Here is a 24563-nt window from a genome sequence, read left to right on the forward strand (position 1 = left end):
AGGCCAAGACTTTGTCCAAAGTAGTTCCCGTAGTGATGGGCATGTAATCTACAATTAACATGAAGCCAAGAGCTAGGCCAATCACATCCTGAGTGTATGTTCTTCCAGCCAATCAGCGCTCAGACACTCTCCACCAATCTCTGAATAAAAGAAAAATCATGGCACTCAAACCAGGTCTCCCATTCAGCTTCGAACCAGGAGCACACGTCTGGAAACATCACACTAGCCCGCGTCCAAAGCCAGCACCGCCACTAGATAACTGTAAGCACAATCGCTAAAAAGAATCCACTCCAGAGTTTAGGGTTAATGTATGATACACCAATGTTTCCCCGATACAAATATAATAAACATGAGACACACTACATCGATATCCAAAAGAATATATGCATGTATAAATTATATATATGTGCACAACCCTGCGCAATGATCCACAATTTTGCTATATTTTTTTATTTTTCCGCACTGAATTTTGTACACTAAACCTGTGACTTCCAGAAAAAATATAAACCATTTTATGTCCCATGCCACTTCCCTTTTATGCTTTATGTTGTATGCATACTCCATGTCACCCTTATGTACATTTACCCTTTTGCATATAAATGGGATTAACACTCTCCATTTCAAGTCGGGACATCAGATCCGCTCACCCGGATTACATCACCATGACGAGTTCTGTTCCCGCACTTTTTTAATCTGTGAAGTGTATATAAACAGCCAACTACCATTTAATTATATATAAGACCTGACGAAGCAAGGGCTCTGCTCACAAACCGCGTTGTCTATATCACTGCTACCAAATAAATAGTGGGGAAGATTTATCAAAACCTGTACCGAGGAAAAATTGACCAGTTGCCCATAGCAATCAATCAGCTCTCTGCTTTCATTTTTTAAAAGGCCTCTGACCATGATTGGTTGCTATGGGCAGCTGGTCAAGTTTCCCTTTACACAGATTTTGATAAATCTCGCCCAGTGCATTTTAAAAATACACTTAATATTCTGCATTCTTTACTGAAACCCTTTGCTTAGGGATTCATCCATCCAACCCTCCAAGGCACCAAGAAGGCTTCCTTTTTTTACCACGAAGAGGCAAGCTCTGAGCCCCTCTGCACGCATGCTATATCCACGGACTGTCATCCTCGGATGACTGGGCATAGGAGCCCGGAGGATTATTTTGAGTATATACTACTCACACATGTGAACATCAGTGTTGTGCCTGTTGCGCAACACAGCAAGGTGCGTTGAACCACTCACCTGCCTTTCTCCCATACTCTATACTATATTATCCAACCTAGATAACTGCACTTAGTGCCACAGTTTCTTTTTACTCTTCATAATTGTGGGTGGGGAAGACACAAGCAGGGCAGCTGCTAGAAGGACGTTATACCTTTGAATCATGGGAAATATAGTTTCAGGCTCACAGCCCTGGCATCCATGAACAAGGAAGGGGATGGATTTTACATCAGGAGCTGCAGGGTGTATGGGGGAGCGGGTTATGGCAGGCAGAGAGCTAGTTTTTAAACCAGACGGTTTGTCAGACAAGAGTAAGCAAATATATCGGCTGGATAACCACTTTAAGATCTTTTTCCAGCTGGTTTGCAAATGTAGAAAAAATTGGAAATGTATATTTTTGTTAGAACCTTTGCCAAATAGCTTATTATATTTGCTGATTTTTTATTTCTTAATTTGTTGTACCACTTGTCGAACTAAAAAAATTATTTCAGAGGAGCTGTCCGATAACTACTGTTTTTTCTTTTTTGATCAGAAAGGTTGTAAAAGTATGAACACTAAATGTCGAGAGCTTCTACACCCGTATCCCTCAAGATAGTGGTGTACAGGATGTCTGATATTAATTCAGCAGGACACCTAAAGTTGCGCAATTTGTGGAATAAATTTGTGGAATTTGTGAGTTTTTGCTTTTTCTAACAGGGAATGGTTCTTGTAAAAGGCAGTGACTGCAATGATCTCTCTTGCTCTCTGCTTGAGGAAACAGTGGTTACAAAAAATGTCAATTGCTCTAGAGGACCTCTTCTGTATTATAAAGATAACTTTTTGACTTGAAAGGGCACTTTGTAAAGCTTCCATGTGATTGTACTGTGAATTGACTGTACTGAATCAAACACTTACCGCTAGAGAATAAAATATCATGCAGACAACCTGGATATTTTTTGAAAAATACTCCTCTCCTACACACTAAAAATGCCATATCCAGCGCTGCAATTGCAAAATGTATCTGCCCTGCTTTGTGGAGATGGAGGCAGCATACAAGTAAGTCTCCATGCAATCAGAGTGCATTTTTTTTTCAGTTTCACAATTTTTTTAAAATTTGGTTTAAAAAAAAAAAAAAGGGAGGATTCATTACAAAGTACAATTAACCCCACAAAAACAGTGGTTCTGTAGGTGAAAAAAAAATGGATTTCTAAAGACAAGGAGAACACAAAAGTGCAAAAATTGGCCTGCTTCTTAAGGGGTTAAAAAGGTTGTTGAGGATTAGAACAAAAAGGATCTATTTGTCCAGAAATAGCTCCTGGTGTTTCAGTGAAACGTGTGTATGTTATTTCCAGCCTGTAACCAAGCATATCTTAGGTCACTTCCCTGGAAGGCCATAGCAGCTATAAATGAATTATTATAGTGGTAACCTGTAGAGAGCTTACGTATTCGAATAAAGTCAAAGACATTTTCTGCTGCAAGCTGTGCTCACTGAAATGGAGTAGTTCTGTGATGAAGGTCACCATCTTAGTTAAGACAAAGTCTGATATTTTGCTTCCTTCTACTCCTATGGTGTTGTTTAAAGCATATTTTTCTAAGAGTAGCTTGCAGATTGCGAACTAAAGAGGTGTATCCATTTCAGAAAGTTATCTATGTCCAAAGAATAGATGATAACTAGCAGACTGTGTGCGACCGGTGGGGGCCCAGTGGTCAGATAGTTATCCCCTGTCTTGTGGATAGGGGATGACTTGCTAAAATGAGAAAATGCTTTTAAATGGGTTACTCAAAGATTAAAAGTCATCCCCTTTCCAGAGGATCAGTGGGGGTCTGATTACCGGGGCTCGCAATGGTCAAGAGAAATTAGGCCCTTTGTGCCTTGAACGAAAGTAGCTACAGAGAATATGCTTGGCTGCTCCATTCATTCTCTATGGGATTAAACAACATACAGATAAAGTCCATAAGGGGCTGTGTTCTCATGATCATGTATGGTTGGACCTCCACTGATCAGCTACTTAACTTTTCACCAAGGGACAACCCCTTAAATTGTATTCTGACTTGATCTTTTGAGTATATGCAGCATAAACACTGAGAACCGGCTCACCTCGGTGAAGTAAGTGTTTGAATACAATGCTTGAAAATATTTCTGGTTGGATGTATAATGTGTAAGCTTGTCCACTTCATTTTTCTTGTTCTTTTGGTTTATGTCAACAATTTTCAAAACATTAAGCATCTCACACACGACAAGTCCACTCGCCCAGTGGACTTGTGGTGTGTGAGATACTTAATATATTGATACTTAACCTGTTGACATAGTATCCCATCTTTAACAGGGTATTATCTTTGACGTCTGACAATTGTAGTTCTGCCATTTGGACTGTTTGCCAATACATAATACATATATGATTGTGGGGTTTATTGCTTTTTATCGCATAGTATCATAAAAAGTTACATGCACTCCCTCTACTCTATTTTTTCTGTACTAATTGCTGGGAGCTTGGTTGAGACCAGATGTGTGGACATCTAGAGATTTATCAACAATCCTATATAGTGTATGTGCAGCAGAGAGAAAAGTATTTTTTGATCAAATGAGCGTTTATACACCTTATAAAAGACAAAAACAGGGTTTACCAACAAAGTAGCTTTTATTTGCTTTTATTGTAGAGGAACTCTACTCAGAGGTTTAGCAGATTTCGGCATGCCAATTGTGCAGTCTGCTTTTACATAACTAGCAAGAGCTAAACAGAAGCTTCAGTTGCTGATACACAATGAAGACTATGTCTGTGTTATTAACAGTAATCCATTTGAAGATGTAGCAGCTTATGGTACACATTGCACCATTATGTATAGAATCATCCAGGGTTACCGTGGCTTCTGAATACAAGGCTGTGTGTTGTCTGTCGATATTGTCTCTAAGGTGCAGATCCAAACACCTAGGGAAAGGCATGCAGTAATGGTGGGAGGCCATCACCTGTTAATTAGTTCTTCTGATAATAAAACCACTTATCCACTGCATAGAATCCATGGAAAGAAAAGGAAAGAGTAGGGTGAGAGAAACATAAAACAGCATTTTAATTAGACTCTAAGAAAACAAGAAGAGCTCATTGTGCACAAATGGACATAGAGTTCTCTACAAAGCAAAATAATTTCAGCTTAAAAAAACTTACTAGATTACTTACTTAAAAAGCAAAAGACTCATTCAGAGTTTACAATGGAATTTGTTGCTTAACCCCTAAATGGTCAGCCTATTTTCGGCTTTAAGGTAGGGTCACACACAGCGCAGTGTATTTGGTACTGCTGGCAGTCACAGAGCAACAGCAGAGTGAGCTTCCGGTAGCACTGGATATACTGCTGGCAGTCACAAGCAGACACACAGAGCTACAGGGAGCTCGCTCCGAAGTTGCTCTGACTGTACGCATCCGCAGTTGCTCTACGCATCCGCAGCGTATTTGATGATGCGTGACCCTACCCTTAAAAAGGGTTTTCCCCTGAAGAACACTTCATTTATTAGGTTAGCTGATCAAGTGGGGGTACAATTGATGTGACCCATACTATTCATCAGAACGGGGGTTCCATGTCCCCCCCCCCCCTCCATTTAAATGGATCAACATCAGACATCTATGTTTTATTTAACTCTATGGGTCAGGTCAAGGTAGCCATGTACAGCGTTTGTCTTTCTTCATCCGGCCCACAGAGTTGAATAGTGGCACTGCACATATCCAATCACAGATTCATTCAAATAAGGGGCACAAGGCTAAATGAGGGCTTGTCATTTTTATGGCCCAACATTAAGATGCATAAACATTTACTGTATAATTTACCAATTTTTGGGAGGGGGATGTTTTTTTTCTCATGGTTTTCAGGAAGGTGTTGTTGCCATCTAAGGGGTTAGAAGGCCAGAAGCAAAGGCTTCTCTGATTCTAGCTGTTTTCTACATTGGCTCAGTAGATAATTCTATTAAAATGTATACATCAGTCCAATTAAAATCATCCCTATAACAGGACAGTACTGCAGAGAACAAAAAGTCTAACGAATAAGGGACTTACGGACTCTTATCAAAGGGGGATAAAATAAAGGTTTGTAAATAAAGAGTACACAAAGTTATCCCTATATGAGATAATCCATTGGAATCATCAAAAGGTTTTAGAGCAAGTCAAAGTCTTAGACTATCTTATCATAATAACATATTCTTAAAGGGTATCTGCCTGCTTTATTTCCTCTGAGTTACAGACATAGTTGGATAGCTGTCAGTACAAAAGCAAATCAACTATCCTGCTACTTGCTCACCCTCATCTCTCAGCCCCTCCTTGATTAACATACATGGCTAAGTACATCAGTCAAGGAGGGTCTGGCAGCCCTGCTTTCTTGACAATTAACTGTAAGAGGAAATATTATATATTTGGCAACCACCATCAGCTATAGGAAAGGTACAGTTTGCTTTTATACTTTAAGGTCTCATTCATATGGCATGAATTTTCTAAGGGAAATCCGGCAGTAAAATGGGACTCAGCTGCCCCATGCACATGGCAGAAATTCTGGTTCTGGCCTCCGCATAAAGAATTGACATGTTAATTCCTTCTGTGGCAGCCATTCAGAAATACACTTCTCTCTATGGAGACGGCACATTTTCCGGGCAGACATTCCACCATGTGAACATACCCCAACAGTGGCTACATCTCTTAGCAGGCTATAGAATTGACAGATTTCCTTTAACTGGTCTAGCACGTACATTGTAGTGTTGTCTATCAAATATTATAAAGCTTTCAGTTCCCTTGTGGAGACTTGTACTGGCATACTGGCTCTTGCACAGTTATTACAGCCTACACCATTGTCATTTGTGTTAGTAAGATATTATTGGCAGTGCTACATAACACAAACAAACTAAAGTCAACCCAACCGAGAACATGTTCCAAGAAGAGCAGCTGCTGACAGTATTGTAAAGATCAAAGATAATCCCTAAAGGGATAATGCAATGATGAACAATTTTCCCAAGACATAAACAAACAAAAAATAAACTCTTCTTGGTGTCTCAGATATTACCATGACTGCCCACCAACATCTTTTACTCACCATCTAATGGGATGGGGCTGGCAGGTCCACATGGAGGGGTCTGAAAGAAGCAAATTTTACCATTTATATAATTTACAGAGTCTAAATATGGATTTGCAAGTAAAAAAAAAAAAAAAAAAAAAAATTGTATTTCAATTAATGTTTTGCTACTATTTTGCATATTCATTAAAAGTTCGAGGTGTGTTCTATCCTGCAAAAAAATAAAATAAATAAAAAGATAACAAGTAATGGTCCTCATTCACTAAGAGCGCTGGGTTTTTTCTAGTGTGAAATGTTGTTTCAAGGGATTCACAGATTTACAAGTCGGGAAAAATTTTCTGACCACCTCTTCCTAGGTGTAAATTTTCAGCCACTTATTCACAGGATTTTCTGTGAATTCAATAATAGGTTGGGTTGTGAAACCACGCAGACATGCTCCCATTGTGACAAACCATCCCTCTTTTCCAGCTTTTCACAATGCTATGTGGGGTTTGTTGGATTTTTCTGACACACACTGATGCAGACACTATGCGCCAAAATAACTTGGAAGACCCAAACAAAAACTAGCTGGTTTTAGCTTAGTAAATGTGGGCCAATGTTTTCCTATATTTAAAAAAAAATAAATGTAAATAAAAAATAAAAGGATTATATTGTTTTAGAAAATTTGATAAGCTAGTAAAACTATTCACCAAATAATAGCACACAAATTAATATTGATATGTGAACCATGCACTCTACAAATATACACCAGCAAACAGAGTGCACAGGCCATTATATAAGCATATATAAAAATATTTACGTTTAATTTATTGATACAAAAAAAAAAAAATATATATATATATATATATATATATATATATATATACACACATACATACACATATATATATATATATATATATATATACACATACATATATATATATACACATACATATATATTATACATACATATACACCATAAAATAACACAAGGGCGAAAACTACACCCATAGAAAGAGAGTGTGTATAAGGGGGGTAGATAAAAGATGGCATGAAGAAACAAGGCACACTGCATGTTAATATCATTAACTGCATTCGGTAGTATGGCACAAAAGGAAAAGCATCATAGAGCAAAAGTATTCACAGCAAAATTAATTAGAAGCCATGAATGATACCAATCACAGGGGCACATGTCCCCAACGTACGATAAGCTTACATTCGTAGTCTGTAAACTCTGGCGAGCAGGGCCCTTACGCCTGTTTGAACAGTTAGTGTGTAATATTGTTTTGTCTGATACTTGTCTTTATTTGTACCCCAATATTGTAAAGTGCTGTTGCCATATTTTGCTATGTATGTAGTACTAAAGAAGTCTCTTGTACTAAACTTTACAGCCGTAAGAATAATGTCTGTACAACATTTATGGAGTCCACATGGTCTGCTGCCATGCAGCCGCTGCAATGTGATGTGATGTATCCCAGCACTCGGCACTGAACTAAAGCAACGTGTGAGCTATCTAGAGGATGGACTCAGCCCTACCAATGGCAAAATGAGACCGACCCATTCCAACCAAGATTTACAAATCAAAGTGGAGGACTTGGAGATTCGCAGACATGAATAGGCGTAGGCAAGTCATAGTAAATACATGAACTGCACTAACAAGGAGCACCGTTAAGAAAACTCAGGGGGCATAACATTTTGTTTGGTGACTATTCATTGGATGTGACAGCCTTTTCTGCAATATGCGCTACTCTAGAAGCCAGTGCACTCTATATTGCATGTTGAAAATATTTAACCTCCATTGTTTCTCAGAGGTTTTTGCCACTCCAGAATATGCAGAATTCTTCCTGTAGTCTTTTAAAAACAGTGATTGGAATAAGCCAGAAAGAAGGCACAGACCGCTTGATGCTCATTACCTGTTGAATCTCTGGGCTATAAAGTACCGTGTTGGAGTTTGAACAGACCAGTTTCTTTGGGCAGAGATTGTCTTCTCTATTCTTTTACAATTTTTTGTAAATCACCAGTTCCAACGGTTCCATTATACTTTGCTTCACTCTGAAGCAGATGACGCAGGGAAATTAAAGTTTACATGGAAATGCCAGCAGGGAAGTGGACCATTTAAAACATCTGTTTTTTCCACTCGAAACCTTATTATTGCAGAATGACGCAATATATTAGTGCTTCATGCAGAGAAAGATGCATGAAAATGTGTGTCACATGGAGGAAAACATACTACAGGATCTGACTCACTCGATGCACATGACCGATTCATTGGAGGTACCTACTGTAAATCCCATGGGTTACGACTTCTCACCTGCAGCAGGTTTGGTTAAGAATTTATCACATACAAGTCACCAGATAAGAAAAGAATCTCCATAATATGTAAAGGCTCACAGGCACGTGATCCGAAATGACCAAATCTTTTGTCTGAATGCCCTCTACCCTAGGAATTTTGGATCACGTGCCTGTGAGCCTTTACATATTATGTAGATTAATTTCTTGTCTGGTATTGGATGTTGACTTTATAGCCCGATTTAAGGAATGTTGGTCTAACTACAAGTCTACTAATGGTACACAAAGGTGACCACACTTCAATCTGGGACACTGCAAAAGCAGTGCTAAGAGGCAAAATCATTGCCTTTTTGGCAGCTTGGAAGAAAAAAAAATGCAGAACAGATTATGACCGCAATACTGAAATGCTTAGGCCGGGTTCACACAATGGAATTTCCGATCGGAATCCCGCTCAGGAATTTCGAAAGGAAATTCCGCTGCATGAAGTTCAGCATAAAGGTGAATGGGTTTTCCATGAACCCATTCACACTACAGAATTTACTGGTCAGAATTTCGGCCAGAAAATCCCATTAAAAAATTTCCGCCAGAACATTGAACCTGCTCAATGTTCTGGTGGAATCCGCTCAGCAGACATTGTCATCTATCAGGATGGTGATGTCTGCACAATCCTAGCACAGACTGATTAATTCAGCACTGGCCGAGCTTGGAAGCCTCTGGATGGAAGTTTTCTGGCCGGAGCTTCTCAAGTGTGAACCTAGCCTTAGGGATGGCTATACTGCTTTTCTCAGGCAAGCTTATGATATTAACAAAGCCACATGGGTAGGAGGCCTGGAGGCAGAGATGAACGGACACATGACCTAGCTGCTTCAGCTCTCTGACTGCACTTTTAGTATACCGTAACTCATACTGGCTTCCCATATGCCTGTGCCCCGGTCTAAAACAAAAAGGCATGCTGGACAGCGCTGGATAAACTTATAGGGGGAGATTTATCAAAACCTGTGCAGAGTAAAACTTGCCCAGTTGCCCATAGCAACCAATCAGATCGCTTCTTTCATTTTTAGGAAGGCCTGTGATAAAAGAAGCAATCTGATTGGTTGCTATGGGCAACTGGACAACTTTACCTATGCACAGGCTTTGATAAATCTCCCCCATAGAATTTACCCTTGTGGGGATCCAGTGGATTGAATGAAAGACAGCTTCTATGCAAAGTGATCTGTTTACTGCTAATGAGTGCGTCGAGGCAGATCACCGTCACAAGCCATTTATGCAATCAGGTATTTTGGTTAAAGGGGTATTTCAGTATTTTTTTTTCTTCCGCCTTTGAGCTAAGGTTGCAAGTTATAATTCAGAGTAAAGCTTTATTTATTTAAATTTTATTTTTTTTAACTCTTCGTTTATTAGTTTAATAAACTCCAATTAAGGGGGGGGGGGGTACACTAGGCCAAAGTGGCCTCCCACTCAGTAGGAGGAACTTCAATACATAATATCACCATGAGCAAGAGCAATATTTAAACAATCACATAGCCCAAATACCAGAATAGACACCCACTTTCTGACCCCCGCCGGAACACATACAAGACTAACACCAAAACAAAACTATAACAAACCAAAAAAAAAAATCTATCTAAAAATCTTAAATTGCCACCCCCGCTCTCCTCTCACCCAACCCCGAGACCCATCATCAGACCTTAAACATCCATACTTATAGGCCCAGATTTATCAAACTGTGCGAGAGAAAAAGTGGAGGGATTTTCCCACAACAACCAATCACAGCTCAGCTAAAGAGCTGTGGTAAAGTGAAAGCTGATCTGTGATTGGTTGCTGTGGGAAAATCCCTCCACTTTTTCTCTCACACAGTTTGATAAATCTGGGCTATTATGTTCATGTATTCTGGAGACTCTGGAAATCTAGCCAGGGACACCATGTTTGTTGGAATTTTACAGCAGATCCCCAAATAGAATATGGCAGATCCTCCATAGTCATCAAGTCGTTCACCTTAGAAACCCAAAGAGACAGTGTAGGAGCCATTGGTTTTTTTCCACAAAATGGGTACACAGGCTCTAGCAGCCATAACCAAAAACCTTAAAAAAAATTAAAAAATAAAATAAAATAAAAGACTTCTTATAGCTCTTGGCCAGTAACTCAGAGTGATGGAGGAGAAAAAGAGCTGGAGCTGGGTCTACTGAAAGACCCATCACTGCCTTACCGATTTGTATTATTCCCTTCCAAAAGGAAGAGAGATAGGGGCAAGTCCAAAAAATACGAAAGGAAGAACCCCTCCTCCAACAGGTAGGTTCCACATGTGGCCAAATAGCATGCAAACGAGTTGGTACTCTATACCACCTGGCCAGAATTTTGTATCCCGCTTCCTGTAAACTGTAAACTTATTTATGAATCCCAGAGGTGCCTGATCCGGGGGGGGGGGACTTCAACACGGCGTATATTCTAGATACCGCATGTCTTAATGGGCCTCTCTATGAACACAGCCTTCAAACCTGTTAATTGATTAGACAGCAGAGAAGGTAGAGGAAGAGTGGACAGAAAATGCAGTTGGGCGATCCTCCATGGTCCCAATGGGCATGGGTCCGAGATCTGTAATAAGCTTCTAATACCTTGTGTGCCTATTTTTAATTTACTGTTTTCTCTGACCTTTCCCAGCATTCTGTGTGGCCAGAGACAATACGTCATAAGTCAAATAGTCTCCAGGGGTGTATGGCTATGCAGCAGCAGGTGGGTGTATAACATTACTTTCGTAAATCCCTTACACCCTGCTATCCACTCACTCACTGCAGCATAGCAACACCCACAAGGAGACCATGTGACTTTTGACATATTGTCTCTGGCTGCATAGAATGCTGGTGAAGATCAGACACAACTGTAAAATAAAAAGACTTCCACAACAGCATTTCCAGGTGTGGGTCCCAGGCATAAAAATGGGACAAAGCAGCACATCGGGGTAATAGTAGTATATTACAAAGTATTACAACTGGGCATGATTGACTGAAAAGCTGAAAGGGAGAAAATATTCAGCAAAAGTGCAGGTAGTGATTAAAATGGGGACTTTCCTTGGAGAAGACTGGGCTTTGGCCCTGCTAAACGCAGCCAAGGCTTTCCACACTGTGGACTTTGTTTTAGCCTGAACTTTGTAGGTGTCAGTTCCTTAGCATGGCCCAAAGCCAGGTGTTATGTGAATGGTATGTGGTCCCAACAGTTTAGCTGGGAAGAGGTATAAAACAGGATTGTCCCGTCACTGCTTTGATTAAATAAAATTCAGCTGCTCTAGTAGGATTTTCCTGCCATATGCTCAGTTGCATCTTAGAGCAAAAGCACAGCTCTTTTTCAGAGTGGGCAGTGGAAACTCTTAGCCATTTGATATGGTAGGATCCCCTATATAAAATGCATTTGTTTCAGGGAAAGGAACGCATGATAGGATTGTTTGCGGAGGACATGGGGGGGGGGGGGGGCATTTAGCATTGTAGGTGGAAGAAGCATTTTCCACACCTTTTTTGTGTCAGCAGAAAATGTGTAAACCAAAAGGCGCAAAAAAAAAAGGCACAAATAAACCCTGCTTGCGCCTTTTCTAGACTCAAAAATTATTGTCTAAAGACAATGATTAAAGTCAACCATGGTGTTTAAGTCCCAACCTGATTCTTTTGGTGTCATGGATATGAATAGGACATACATATATGCTATATTTGTGTTTTTATGCCCATAACTTTCAAAGCTATTAGAAAGGCACAGCTCTTCAGCAAACCACACCTGCATATATGATACTGGGGAAACTCGAGCACCGCACAAGAATCCAGAGAGGCAAAAATCATCCAGCTTACTAGGATGCAGTCCAAAAGATGTTTATTGAAGCATACAAATGTAAAAATAAGTACAAAAGATCCATAAAAGGTGACTGACATTTCAGACAGTGTGTCCTTAGTCAATGACTATGAATAAGGAAACACTGTCCGAAATGCTTCACTTTTTATGGATCTTTTGTACTGATTTTACATCTGTATGTTTCAGTTAAAAAAAAATAAAAAATAAAAAAGATTTTCTGGACTGCAACCTCCTGAGCTGGATCTTCTTTGCCTTTCAAGGTTACTACTGAAAAGATTAAATGCCACTTTTTTTCAACATTGAAGAATTTTTAAGTGGGAGAACTTGCACAATTGGTGGCAGACAATACTTTTTTGCCCCACTGTACCAGGCAATTTTGGCACAAAACCCTTCAGGCAACAGTAAGCTGTAGACTAAAAAGAAGTTTACCTTTTAGCACCAACATGATGGCTAATCCTCCCCAGTTGGACTTGTTGCAATATCTCTTCAGCATTTTGTCAGATGAAATTTGGGCCCATTATACCTGCATTTTTATACCGGAAAGTTATTTCTGGCAAGGAAATAGGCCTCTGTTGAATTAACCCAAGGCCCCCTACTCTGACCAGCAGGAAGACATTGGTCCGCACTGACATACCATAACCAATGGCAGGAGATGTTTGACAAAGTCTGGGGAATGTCATGCTCCTCGTCCCAAACACAATGATTCATTGATATTGTTCCCCATCTGTGTTGCCTGAAAACTGTTTCTAGTATATAGCATCGTGTGTATACTGTATGTAGTGAGCAGTGAGTGCAGTTATATTCTATTTACTATGTTCTAGCTTTCTCTACCTTTCTAAGGAGTATGTGCTGGTGATTTTTGGGTTTCCTTGTGTAAAGCATTTTATTGTCTATTTTGGCCTTTGTACATATGATTCATGGAAATTGTCTAAACCTTTGAACATACAACTGCACTTGTATGGCCATTTTTTTTAATTTTTAATTTTAATTTTTTACTTTTTAACAAAACAAATTTGAAAAAACAAAAACAGAACACATGGGTATTTGCCAGGCAGGCCTTTGAGGCTAGCTCGGAGGCATGGGAACTCTCAGCTAATGATCAGACGTCAGTTGATTTTTTTTTTCACATTCGGGAATAAAGCCGGAGAGATGTTAGCACATCTTGCAGACCAAGACAACAAGGGGAATATATAAAAGAACTGAGGGATGATTAGGGCTGCATACGCATCCATCCTAGAGATAAACTCTATACAAAAAAAGGAAAAATGTGCAACATTCATATCTAGCATTCTTCAGCCAGCGTGTATCTGTCTTAGAAAGCTGTAGGAATCCCATTTGTAAAGTCAGAACACACAGCCTTATGTTCCCTGTAGACAAACTGCAGTGAGAGAGGCGAGCCATGTTTATTTATCATCTTGAAATGATTAAAATGTAAATCACTTTTATTGCTCTCTGTAGTCTAACTATCCATTATATAAGCTGTGATCGGAAGAGATGAGGCATTTATTCATAAATACTGTTAAAGAGGTTCCATCAATGTCTTGCTACAAACTGTTCAAATACTGTGTGCTGGGGAAGCTGCTCCATTACTGTCTGAGCCAGCATGCTCTATCATTTGCTTTACAAGTACTACAATTAAATCAGCCATCTATAGTGCCATGTTCTCAACGTGTTTATGTGCATACTATTCCTAAGGGATACAAGCAGCTTGATTTTGGTCATGTTTTTTTGTGGAGTTTTACCATTCTATTTGAAGCTACAGGGACACATGATGCAAAACCTACATCAAAGTTTTCAACTTTTACATATTTTTAAGTGGAGCGAAGTGGAGTGAAGCAGGTGTCTGTTTAACCTCCTTAATGGGAACAAGTCCCCATTTACCCTAACGAGTGGCAACACATTTACAGATGTGTCAGCAGACATCAAGTGACAGGTTCCCTTTAAGAACCCATGTTAGAGTTAAAGTGCCCATATACATTAGGATAAAGTGTATGGCGGCCTTCTGACTCTCCACCGACATATAAAAGTCAGGCAAGTTGTATTTTTACCACCCAAACCTAGAGTTCTGGGAGAGATAAACTGTCACTAGAGCTGTCAGGCTGTGGCTTACCCCTCTCCATAGCGGAAACATTAGCTGTATTGATTGTTTATCTGTATTGGGAGGTTGGAAGAGATAACTTTCATGGCTTTACCTTTAGAGAAGTGTGGTGTAGGCTTAAATGCTGAATTTCATAAACGGTAGGTGCCAGCTATGGCTAACACCCACTGCACTGTCCAGGATCAGATATAACTCGATCTCATCTGTTTAACCCCATAGATGCAGTAGTTAATAGTGATTAGACAGAACGAGAGCCCCCCGTCACCCGGATTGGAGGGTAATATTGCATTATCGTGGGAGGTGGAGACTAAGTCAAGGTCTCCAGGCCTCCCATGATAGTCCTCCTATAACACCCTACCAGTATTGCATTGTAATGTATAAGATTTAGTGATTACAACAAACTCAAACACCTTTTTCCCCCATAAATATTTTATAACAAATGGCATAATTAGAATCGCTGTGCTTAGAAATGTTCAAACTAACATTATATTTCTATTTATGCTGTAAAAGGAAAACAAAATATCTAAATGCCAGAATGGCTCACCTCCCAAAATACATGGATAAAAATTTTTTGACAAAAAGTCAGAAGTACCCTTAGGATCGTGTCATACCTGCCGTATTTTGCTGCTGCGCATTTTCCCAACCATTAAAGTCTATGGGTAGCAAAATAAGTAGCAGCAAATATGCATCAAAATACGCTACATGTGACCATAACTTTAAAAGGAAAACTGTCAGATATCTTCTCCCGCACTATCCACAGGTACTGGTGGATAGTGCGGGAGACACTGATTAAAACGAGTTCTACCTTGGTCGGATCCGCCCGGCCGTTCTCCCGCAATTGTAGTTTTATTATCTGTGGAAATCTTCCTGTAACTGGCATGGGCGGGGCTTCTGCGCTTAAAGGGGTTATCCAGGAAAAAACTTTTTTCTATATATCAACTGGCTCCAGAAAGTTAAACAGATTTGTAAATTACTTCTATTAAACAATCTTAATCCTTTCAGTACTTCTGAAGTTAAAGGTTGTTCTTTTCTGTCTAAGTGCTCTCTGATGACACGTGTCTCGGGAACCGCCCAGTTTAGAAGAGGTTTGCTATGGGGATTTGCTTCTAAACTGGGCGGTTCCCGAGACACGTGTCATCAGAGAGCACTTAGACAGAAAAGAACAACCTTAACTTCAGAAGCTCATAAGTACTGAAAGGATTAAGATTTTTTAATAGAAATAATTTACAAATCTGTTTAACTTTCTGGAGCCAGTTGATATATAAAAAAAATGTTTTTTCCTGGATAACCCCTTTAACTAGCACTGACTCTTCGCCGCTCCTAACTGGAGGGAGGGGGGGATGAATATTCATAAGCGGCGCTGATGCCAGTGCCAGTTAAGCGCAAAAGCCCCGCCCGTGCCAGTTACAGGAAGATTTCCACAGATAATAAAACTACAATTGCGGGAGAACGGCCAGGCGGATCCGACCAAGGTAGGAATCTTTATTCAGCATCTCCCAAACTATCCACCAGTACCTGTGGATAGTGTGGGAGAAAATATATGACAGTTTTCCTTTAAAAGTCAAATTTACCTCAAATGGTATTAAAAATGGTATATTAAAAAAATAAAACAGTTTTGGATATGTTCTGCCTTTCTTTACTAGAAATATGCATAGAATCAAATATATGTCACTTTTGCTGTATTGGAAATAGTCACAGAAAAATAAATAAATAAATAGTTATTTAAAAATAAGTACCTCTGTTTATTGTGCGCACCATACACTAATTTTTTGCAAAGCATAATACGCACCAGGATATGTGCAGAAAAAGGCTGTGTGAAAATTTCAATCAATGCCAAAGTGTACAGAGACCCGAAACAGATGCCAGAATCATTGCATGCCGCCTTCAGCATGAAATGATACCCTCAAAAACACATTCTGGAATATCCACTTACCGCTTCTATAACAGCCTTCGCTTCAACTGGCTTGCAAATGAAAGGACTGTCATGCACCGTAGTGTTCATGCTGAGGAAAAGAACAATATTCAAAATTAGATTCTTCATACATCTGAGCGGTTACAAAATGACTAGGTTATGGATGAACAGGACCAAATATAGGAGTAATTTATGACACATAATAGTAGGACGGGATAGAAGGTTATTAAAGTCAATTCAACAGGATCTAATAAATACAAATTCTTATGAAATCTCATGTGCTCCTTATAAACCACGAGTGCTAGGCAGGGATTCCTAGGCAGCATACCACTTAATACAAGTCAATCAATCACTATATAGATTGGTGCAATGAAACCGTGCTGCATTTCCCATAGAAACCAGTTTTGATAAATCTGCCTCAATGTTTCTTCGCCTGCCCTGAAAAATGTTGACTGATCAATTTGTATTGATGAAATCAGTATACTTGAACAAAGAGGGCAGTGGGTTACTTTATGCATACTATGAATTTCACTGTTATTAAAAAATAAAGAACCTTGAGATTTTACAGTAGAGATCCCTGATCTCCCCAGATCAAGTCACTGGGGATGTGTGTTTTTTTTTTTTTTTTCTTAATACCTCTACTCCTCTTATATACCCCCTCCCTTTAGCTTCTCAGCAGCAGCAATGAAATAGCAGAGAGGAGTATGTGGTGTGACGCCTTAAATGTGTACTACTGGCAAACAGCCCAACTCAGTGCTGCAGTGTAATATCCCCATACCTTTCACTAGTCAGCAGCAGTTTAGTGCTTAATGTAACCCCTTCCTAGCCGAGGAGTTGATGCTTTGCTTTGATTTTGCCAGATAAGTAAGTATGGGAAAGGAAGCCCTGTATGTACTACTGGCAGCCAGTCAAGCTTTCGTCCTACTGCCTAAATGCAGAGAATGATAAATAGCTGCGTAACATGGATGTGGCTCTCAAGGAATCAATAACAGCAGTGAGGGCACTAACATTTCATTGTCATCAAGGGTTAATTAGAAAGTTAACCAAACACTACCTATTCTATCTGAAAGTGGATTGTCACCTATATAAAAGGTTGGTGGCATCTATATGATTTCATGCTTTATAAGGTAGATAATGGGTGCACCCTCCCTAGATGGCTCTAACATAGAAACATAAAATACATTTTTCTGACGTTTAAAAATATAAATAGGTGAGAAAGTCTCCCTCTATGCGGATGACACCCTTGTGTATTTGGCAGATGCCGAGGGCTCGCTTTTGTCCCTTATTGATCTACTTGACCGGTTTAGTTAGATTTCGGGCTTGCAGGTCAATTGGACTAAATCATCTCTAATGCAACTCTCCTCTGGGGTCTCCCTCCCTACTTCCCTCCCAGCTGGGGTGCAGGTGGTTTCCCGCTTTAGATACTTGGGGGTGGAGGTAACTAGCTCCCTGCTGGATTGTTTGCCCCTAAATTTAGAGCCCCTTCTACGTTCCACTGTGGAACGGTTGTTGGCCTGGTCGTCACTCCCCCTCTCTCTTGCCGGTAGGATTAATATTTTAAAATGACTTGCCTTCCTAAAAATTCCTGTACTTTAGCTTCCATAATTCCCCCTAAGAATTATTATTTTTTTTTAAACATGTGTGGTGCTCTGGATCATTCTACTGGCAGGGAAATTCTCCCAGACTCTGTTGGGCTCTTCTCCAAGCTCCTAAGAAGCTTTGCTGCCCCTGATGTTTATAACTACTTTCTTGCCTCTCAGTTGGTGTAAGCAGCATGGTGCATCGACCTGGATCTGTCCAACTCAGCGACTGCCTTGGCTGGAGCGATTATGGGTTCATATGAGGCTCTTACTAACACTCTTTACAGACACCACTCTCGCTCTTCCTATTCTCTTCCCCCTTCAATCTGTGGCTAAAGCATGGTCCGTGGCATTGAGTAGCTTTCCACAGCCTCTGGTATCTCCTAGGGCACCCTTGTGGGAGAACGCACCTTTACATCGACTGCACGGGTTATAGGATGCCAGATTCTGGGGTTCTCATGTCGTTAAGTTTGTGATTGACTTGTTTGGAGAGGACCAGGTTTTCTGGTCCTTTTCTGACATGAAGGAACGTTATTGCATCCCTGGAAATGGCTTCTTTAGGTATCTTCAGCTTAGGCATGCGGTTCAGGCACAGTTTGGCTCCTTGACATCTACCCCTGTATTTTCTGAGGTGGAGCTTCTCCTGGGCACCACAGAACTTGCTAAACCTCTTGCTCAGGCCTACACTCTCCTGAAGACACTGGGACCAAACCTGTTCTCACGAGCATTTCATAAATGGGTGGCTGATATCTCGGATCTGTGAGTATCAGTGGAAGGAGGTTGAAGGCTCCTACTATTCTACCGTAGTCAGTAGCAGAGATATGCTGATCCAGTCTAGGTATGTTCTACGGTTGTATTATACCCCAGCCAAGCAGAAATGTATTGGTGTTTCAAGTTCTGACTTGTGTTTCCATTGTTCGGGGGCAGTGGGCACTTTTATGCATGTTGTCTGGGACTGTCCTGTAATTGCTCCTTTCTGGAGGGAGGTGATGGGGTTTCTGGCTGACAATCTGGACTTTCCTTTTCTACTTACCCCTACAGTGCATCTGCTGGGGATGATTAATGAGGCGATTGCCAGCTCACGTAGATGCTTATTGTGCCAGCAAAGTGGTGGTGATGACTTGGAAGGATGCCTCCTCTCCTCCACTGTCACGGTGGCTGGCTCTGGTTAACAAATATGTCCAGTTATACCAGATTCTCTATGAGAGACATAAGTGTCCTAAGAAGTTTGACAAGGTATGGACCCCTTGGCTTTTACTTGATAATTCAGTTGACCCCCCCCCCCCCCCGGGTAGTTTCTCACAGTAGTTTCTTCTAGGCATTGTACATCTTGTTTGGGGGGGGGGGGGGGGGCTGTAGGGTTTCCAGGATGTGTGGCTATGTGTGTGTTTGGCTTTCTCTGGCTGGGACTCAGCTGAGCCTTCTGGCTTTCTGGACAACCTCCCATATGTTTTTTTACTGGATCTGATCTCTGGGTCCCCCGGTGCTTATTGTACTGTTGTATTTTGTTCCACTTAGTGGTGTTTATTGCTTTTATTGTTAAAAAGAAAATGTATATAAATAAAAAATTGGTCTGAGCCAGCCGAGTAATATAAGCCTAACAAGTCAGCAAGGACTGCCAAGAGTGCACAAGGACCATTATTAGCATACACCTACTATCTCTCCTTCAGCAAGGAATCTTATGGCCCAAAATAAAAAGCTAATTATATTAAGCATTCAAAATGACTTTCTGTAAATACCCCTTACAACTTTTAAATGAAAGTATGGGGCACACATTATATCATTATATTTTTTCCTCTACGTTACACTCAGAAGAGGAATGTGACAGTATGTGACATTACAGTAATTTACTGCCAACAATGGAACCAAACAAGTAATACATTCCTAGACAGGTGACCAGATTTTGCCATAGTCTGTATAGCATTAAAACCATAATCCAGACTTTTTCTTAAGCCATTATGACAAATAAAGCCCAGGAGACCAATTATATAGCAAAACTTCTTCTGCAAAACTTCTCTGTATGGATTTTCTATTGAATTCTATTCCATGAGGAGCTAGTACTACCACATGCACATTCCCTGAGTATTTCTAACTTGACATACACATTCTGGGACAGCTTTCCTTTTCAAAGATAATATAAGGCAGATGCCAGGTCACTGAAGATCAAATTCTGAACCCAAACTCAAAGGGGTTGTCTGGGGAAAAAAAAAATGATAGGATAGGTAATATGTATCTCATCCTAGGGGGTCAGACCGCTGGGACCCCACAATCTCTGAAATAGGACCCCGGCTCTCAGAGAGTGCGTGCTGTAGACAGGACACACTTCATTCAGTTGTATGGGAGCACTGGAGATGCACAAGTACTGGACTCTGGTATCTACGGCGCTCTTTTATATGGATGTAAGGTGCAGATGACCTCTACAGCACACACACTCTCTCTCTCTCTCTCTCTCTCTCTCTGCGGGTCCAGCTACTGGTATTATCCTGTGGATAGGGGATAAGCTATCTTTCACCGGATAATCCCATTAGGGGAAACATCATAGACAATTTTATCAATGGAGACAAAAAATTTGAAATAAAAATAAATAATAATGTAAAAAATAATAAAAAAAAATAAAACTTGACAGAAGACACCTCATTCCTTTTAATTTGAAATAGAATTTTTAATGCCCATAATACACATTTAAGGGCTTTTTAAAAGGGGTTATTCAGGAATGGAAAAATAGGCGGTAAGCAGTTTTTGACATAAATTTCCTCTGTTTCCAGGTTGGGTTTGGTTCTGCAGCTCAGTTCCATTTAAGTGAATGGAGCCAAGATGTAATATCACACCCAACCTGGAGACAGACAGGGAGGCATTTTTTAAAGAAATTTGCTTTGTTTTACTATTCCTGGATAATCCCTTTAATAAAACTTTCCGATAGATGTTTAACATGTAACGGTCATCTTCTGGAATCATTGATTGCATCCCTCTGTGTAGGGAGATGTTGCTATTTGCTTGTATTGAAAAAAAAAAATAATAATTAACAAATAAATACATATATTATATATTAAAAAAAAAGGTTACCGATATTTTTCAGGATAAGCAGTCATTTGTGTGTACGTGAGGAGACGCACTATTTCTGGCCATTATATTCTTGCATAGGACATTATTACCACTGTTACTTCTCTGCAGGCTGCAGCTCTAAGTGTCAGCTTTGCCTGCTTAAGAGTAGACCGAGACTAGCCTGTTTGATGGGTGCTATACACCACAAACAGGTGGATTTGCTTCCCCTACTCTCTTGTATCACACCATTAGAAGAAGCTGCAACACTAAAGACATTATAGCACAGTACTAGAGCAGTCTAGGTTCGATTCAAACTACTGTAAGAAGCTCTGGTGAAACGCCTGACACCATACTGGAAACCCAACATTCCCCATTAAAGTCCATTGGGTCCCACGGAACCAATGGTGTGTGGCATACAATGAACTAGTGCCATTTTATCCATTGTTCCTTCCATTGGTGTGCTGTTCACTGGATCTGGCCCCTCCACTTCCTCTCCTCCTTACATATCCCTCCTTCGCTACCTGCCTCTCCTCGCTCCATAGACTTTTGTGGGCAGTGTATTCAGATCTCTCAGTAATGGTGAAAACATAGAAAAAAATATTAGTCTTCAAGAGTGCAGTAAATATAAAAATGATCGTGGTAAATTTATTGATGGTAATAATGAAATAAAAAATAAAAAAGAAGAATGAGTTAATGGAAGAAAAAAAATAAAAATATGGCGGCACATTGCCCGACAGCCATGATCCCCTCCAAGACCCACATCACTATGCCTGCTCATAGTATCCTGCCCTGCAGCATACATTCCTCCACCTTAGGGTGGGTTCTCACTTTAAAAATTAAACGCACATAAAATAAAATATGCTGTGAAATCTTACAGCCATAATTGGGGAAAAACAGCCCCAAAAATATGGTTGTTTTTCCCTGACTACAGTCAAAAATGCTCTTGGCTGGGAGAAATCTTAATAGTGGTCTAGGCTGAATAGTGAAGTAAAGTAAAAAGTTAAGAAAAGCATATAGATTTAAAATAACAAACTATATTAATTACAAATATGGCGCTAATATTGAGGGTACTATTTTTGGAAATGGGCTGCCAAGAGATACTTGGGGGGGTGGGGAACCACTGCTTTAGATGAATCAACAAGGGAAGAAGACTCACATCTTTGCTCGGACACAAATATTATATTTTTGGTTACTCTAGAGAGCAGTCCATGGGATGGCATGGTTTATGTTGAGTCTGTGCTTAAATAGTACAGTTTTAGGCTAGGATTTCCACACAGGGTTTTTTTTTACATTTATGTTTTTATTTTTTGTAAAACGCCCACTGCAAAGCCAGAAGTCTATTCAAAAGGAATGGGAAATTTAAAGGAAGGAGGTGTTACTCTTCTCCATGGACCTACTTCTGTCTTAGACTTAACCTCTTCAGGACGCCGGGCGTATGCATACGCCCTGCATCCAGAGTCCTTAAGGACATTGGGCGTATGCATACGCCAGTGGGAATTCGGCTCCCCGCCGCTAGGGAACCGGACCGGGATGCCTGCTGAAATCATTCAGCAGGCATCCCGGCACATCGTCGAGTGGGGTCCTGAGACCCACCCATGTCGGCGATCGCAGAAAATCGCATGTCAATTCAGACATGCGATTTTCTGCTATTCTGGGCTGATCGGGTCTCTGGTGACCCGATCACCCGGAAAATATGGATGATCGGAGCTGTCAGTGACAGCCCCGATCATCCTGAGGGATAGGAGCGAGGTCTCAGTGCTGTGATCTCCTCCTATCCCCTGCCATTGGTCAGAACTGATTCTGACCAATGGCAGCACAGGACAGTGGGTTGCCATGGCAATCCCCCGTTCTGCCCACCCCTGGATGTCAGGCCGAATGGTGGGAAAAGATGGAGGCCGGTACCTGAGAAGAAGATGGCCTGGGGACCGCAGATCGTCGCTGGAGACAGGCGCAGGTAGGGAAACTACGGTGGGGGCAGGGGGGGGGGGGTGGTTTGGGGGAAGGAAGGGGGCAGTAAGCAATATTTACTGCTGCCCTTCCTAGTGGGTGCCAAACTGCAACTCCCAGCATGCTGGGAGTTTTAGTTTTGCAACATCTGGAGGGTCACAGTTTGGAGACCACTGTTACAGTGGTGCCCTAATGGTAGCCCTCAAGATGTTGCCAAACTAAAACTCTCAGCATGCCTAGACTGCCCAGGCATGCTGGGAGTTGTAGTTCTGTAACATCTGTTAGATTTAGCAATTTTCATGAAATTTTTGAAAATTGCTGCTCTACTTTGAAGCCCTCTAATTAGGATACCAACATTAAGTGGACATATTGTATTTGTGAATAAAAATAAAATTTATTTGGAATATCCATTTTCCTTACAAGCAGAGAGCTTCAAAGTTAGAAAAATGCTACATTTTCATGAAATTTTGGGATTTTCACCAAGGATGCAAGTAACGACGAAAATTTACCACCAAAATAAAGTAGAATATGTCACGAAAAAACAATCTCAGAATCAGAATATTCGGTAGCGTTTGAGTTATTAATGTGTAAAGCGATGGTGGTCATAATAATTGCGAAAAAGGGCTCAGTCCTTAAGGTGAAAAAGGGCTGCATCCTTAAGGGGTTAAAAACTGCAGTGGTAGTTTTTCAAAAGATGCCAAAAAAACCTGGGTGGAAACCTAGCCTTATAATGTTTGTTAGAATGTTTAGTTTGTATAGTTACATGGTTGAACACAAATCAGGACACAAGTTGCTATAGTAATCTTGAATTTTAAGATTTGCAGCATAAATTGTGAAAATTAGTTTGCTATTTTCCCCACTGTTCGGAGAAAATTATCGTGTCACTTAAAATAGACAGTTATGGCATTCTTTTATTGTTTTACAGAGGTTCAATTTACTAGGAAGACAAAAAACACTGGACAGCCTAATAGTATTAGTTGAACAGCACATCAGATACATCAGATACAGTAAAAACTCTAAAAAAACAGACATTATTATTAATTATTATAGCTGTAACTGCTTTCTGAGGATAAAAGCTATAACTCAATTATCTCTACAGATTTTTCTTGCTCTATATGTACCTTTTAAAATATAACTATCTGAAAGCATGGGTTGGTCCATCAACACTCTTTATAAAATCAACGATACATCTGCAGTAGAGTGGCTTATAATGAAGAGCGCAGTGACTTTAAAAAGGGACGCCATCCCAGGGCCATAGCTTCCCATGAGGAGAGCTTGCACAGGGAGTCCAGCAGACATTACACTGAGGCAGTAATTCCCAACCGGGGTGCCAAGACGCTCTGGTGGGAAACACGTCGCTAAAATGTTTTAATTTTCCCACCCTGGCCTGCGCACCTGTGAGTCACAGGCGTGTAGGCCGGGCGGGAGAGAAGTCTGTGCCCAGTGCCAGGATGGGTGATGCTGCAGCTCCAATCCTCGTGTATCCTCCTCCTGTGGAGCAGCTCTGGACTACGGATTCTCCCTGGTCCCTCAGCAGAATGATAGAGATGGAGGGAAGAAGCAGGGCCGGTGCTGACAGAGGCCTACTCAGCATCAAGTACTGGACCCCCTTCCCTTCTGTCACTCCTCT

The 24563-nt window shown here is 40.6% G+C and overlaps 1 protein-coding gene across 3 annotated transcripts in view; it reads right to left on the reverse strand.

Moving 5' to 3' along the window:
• Nucleotides 1-3829: 3829 nt before the first annotated feature.
• The window catches only part of PPA1 (inorganic pyrophosphatase 1), a 132492-nt gene continuing 111758 nt past the window's right edge, over nucleotides 3830-24563 (reverse strand). For all 3 annotated transcript variants that reach the window (XM_056530483.1, XM_056530481.1, XM_056530482.1), the window contains exons 9-11: nucleotides 16386-16455; nucleotides 6274-6313; nucleotides 3830-4213 (exon numbers count right to left, since the gene is read on the reverse strand). In XM_056530483.1, coding sequence (XP_056386458.1) covers nucleotides 4182-4213; nucleotides 6274-6313; nucleotides 16386-16455 — 142 coding nt within the window. In that variant the 3' untranslated portion in view covers nucleotides 3830-4181. The remainder of the gene's footprint in view (nucleotides 4214-6273; nucleotides 6314-16385; nucleotides 16456-24563) is intronic.

Source organism: Hyla sarda, chromosome 7, assembly GCF_029499605.1.
Source record: "Hyla sarda isolate aHylSar1 chromosome 7, aHylSar1.hap1, whole genome shotgun sequence".
Lineage (NCBI taxonomy): Eukaryota > Metazoa > Chordata > Amphibia > Anura > Hylidae > Hyla > Hyla sarda.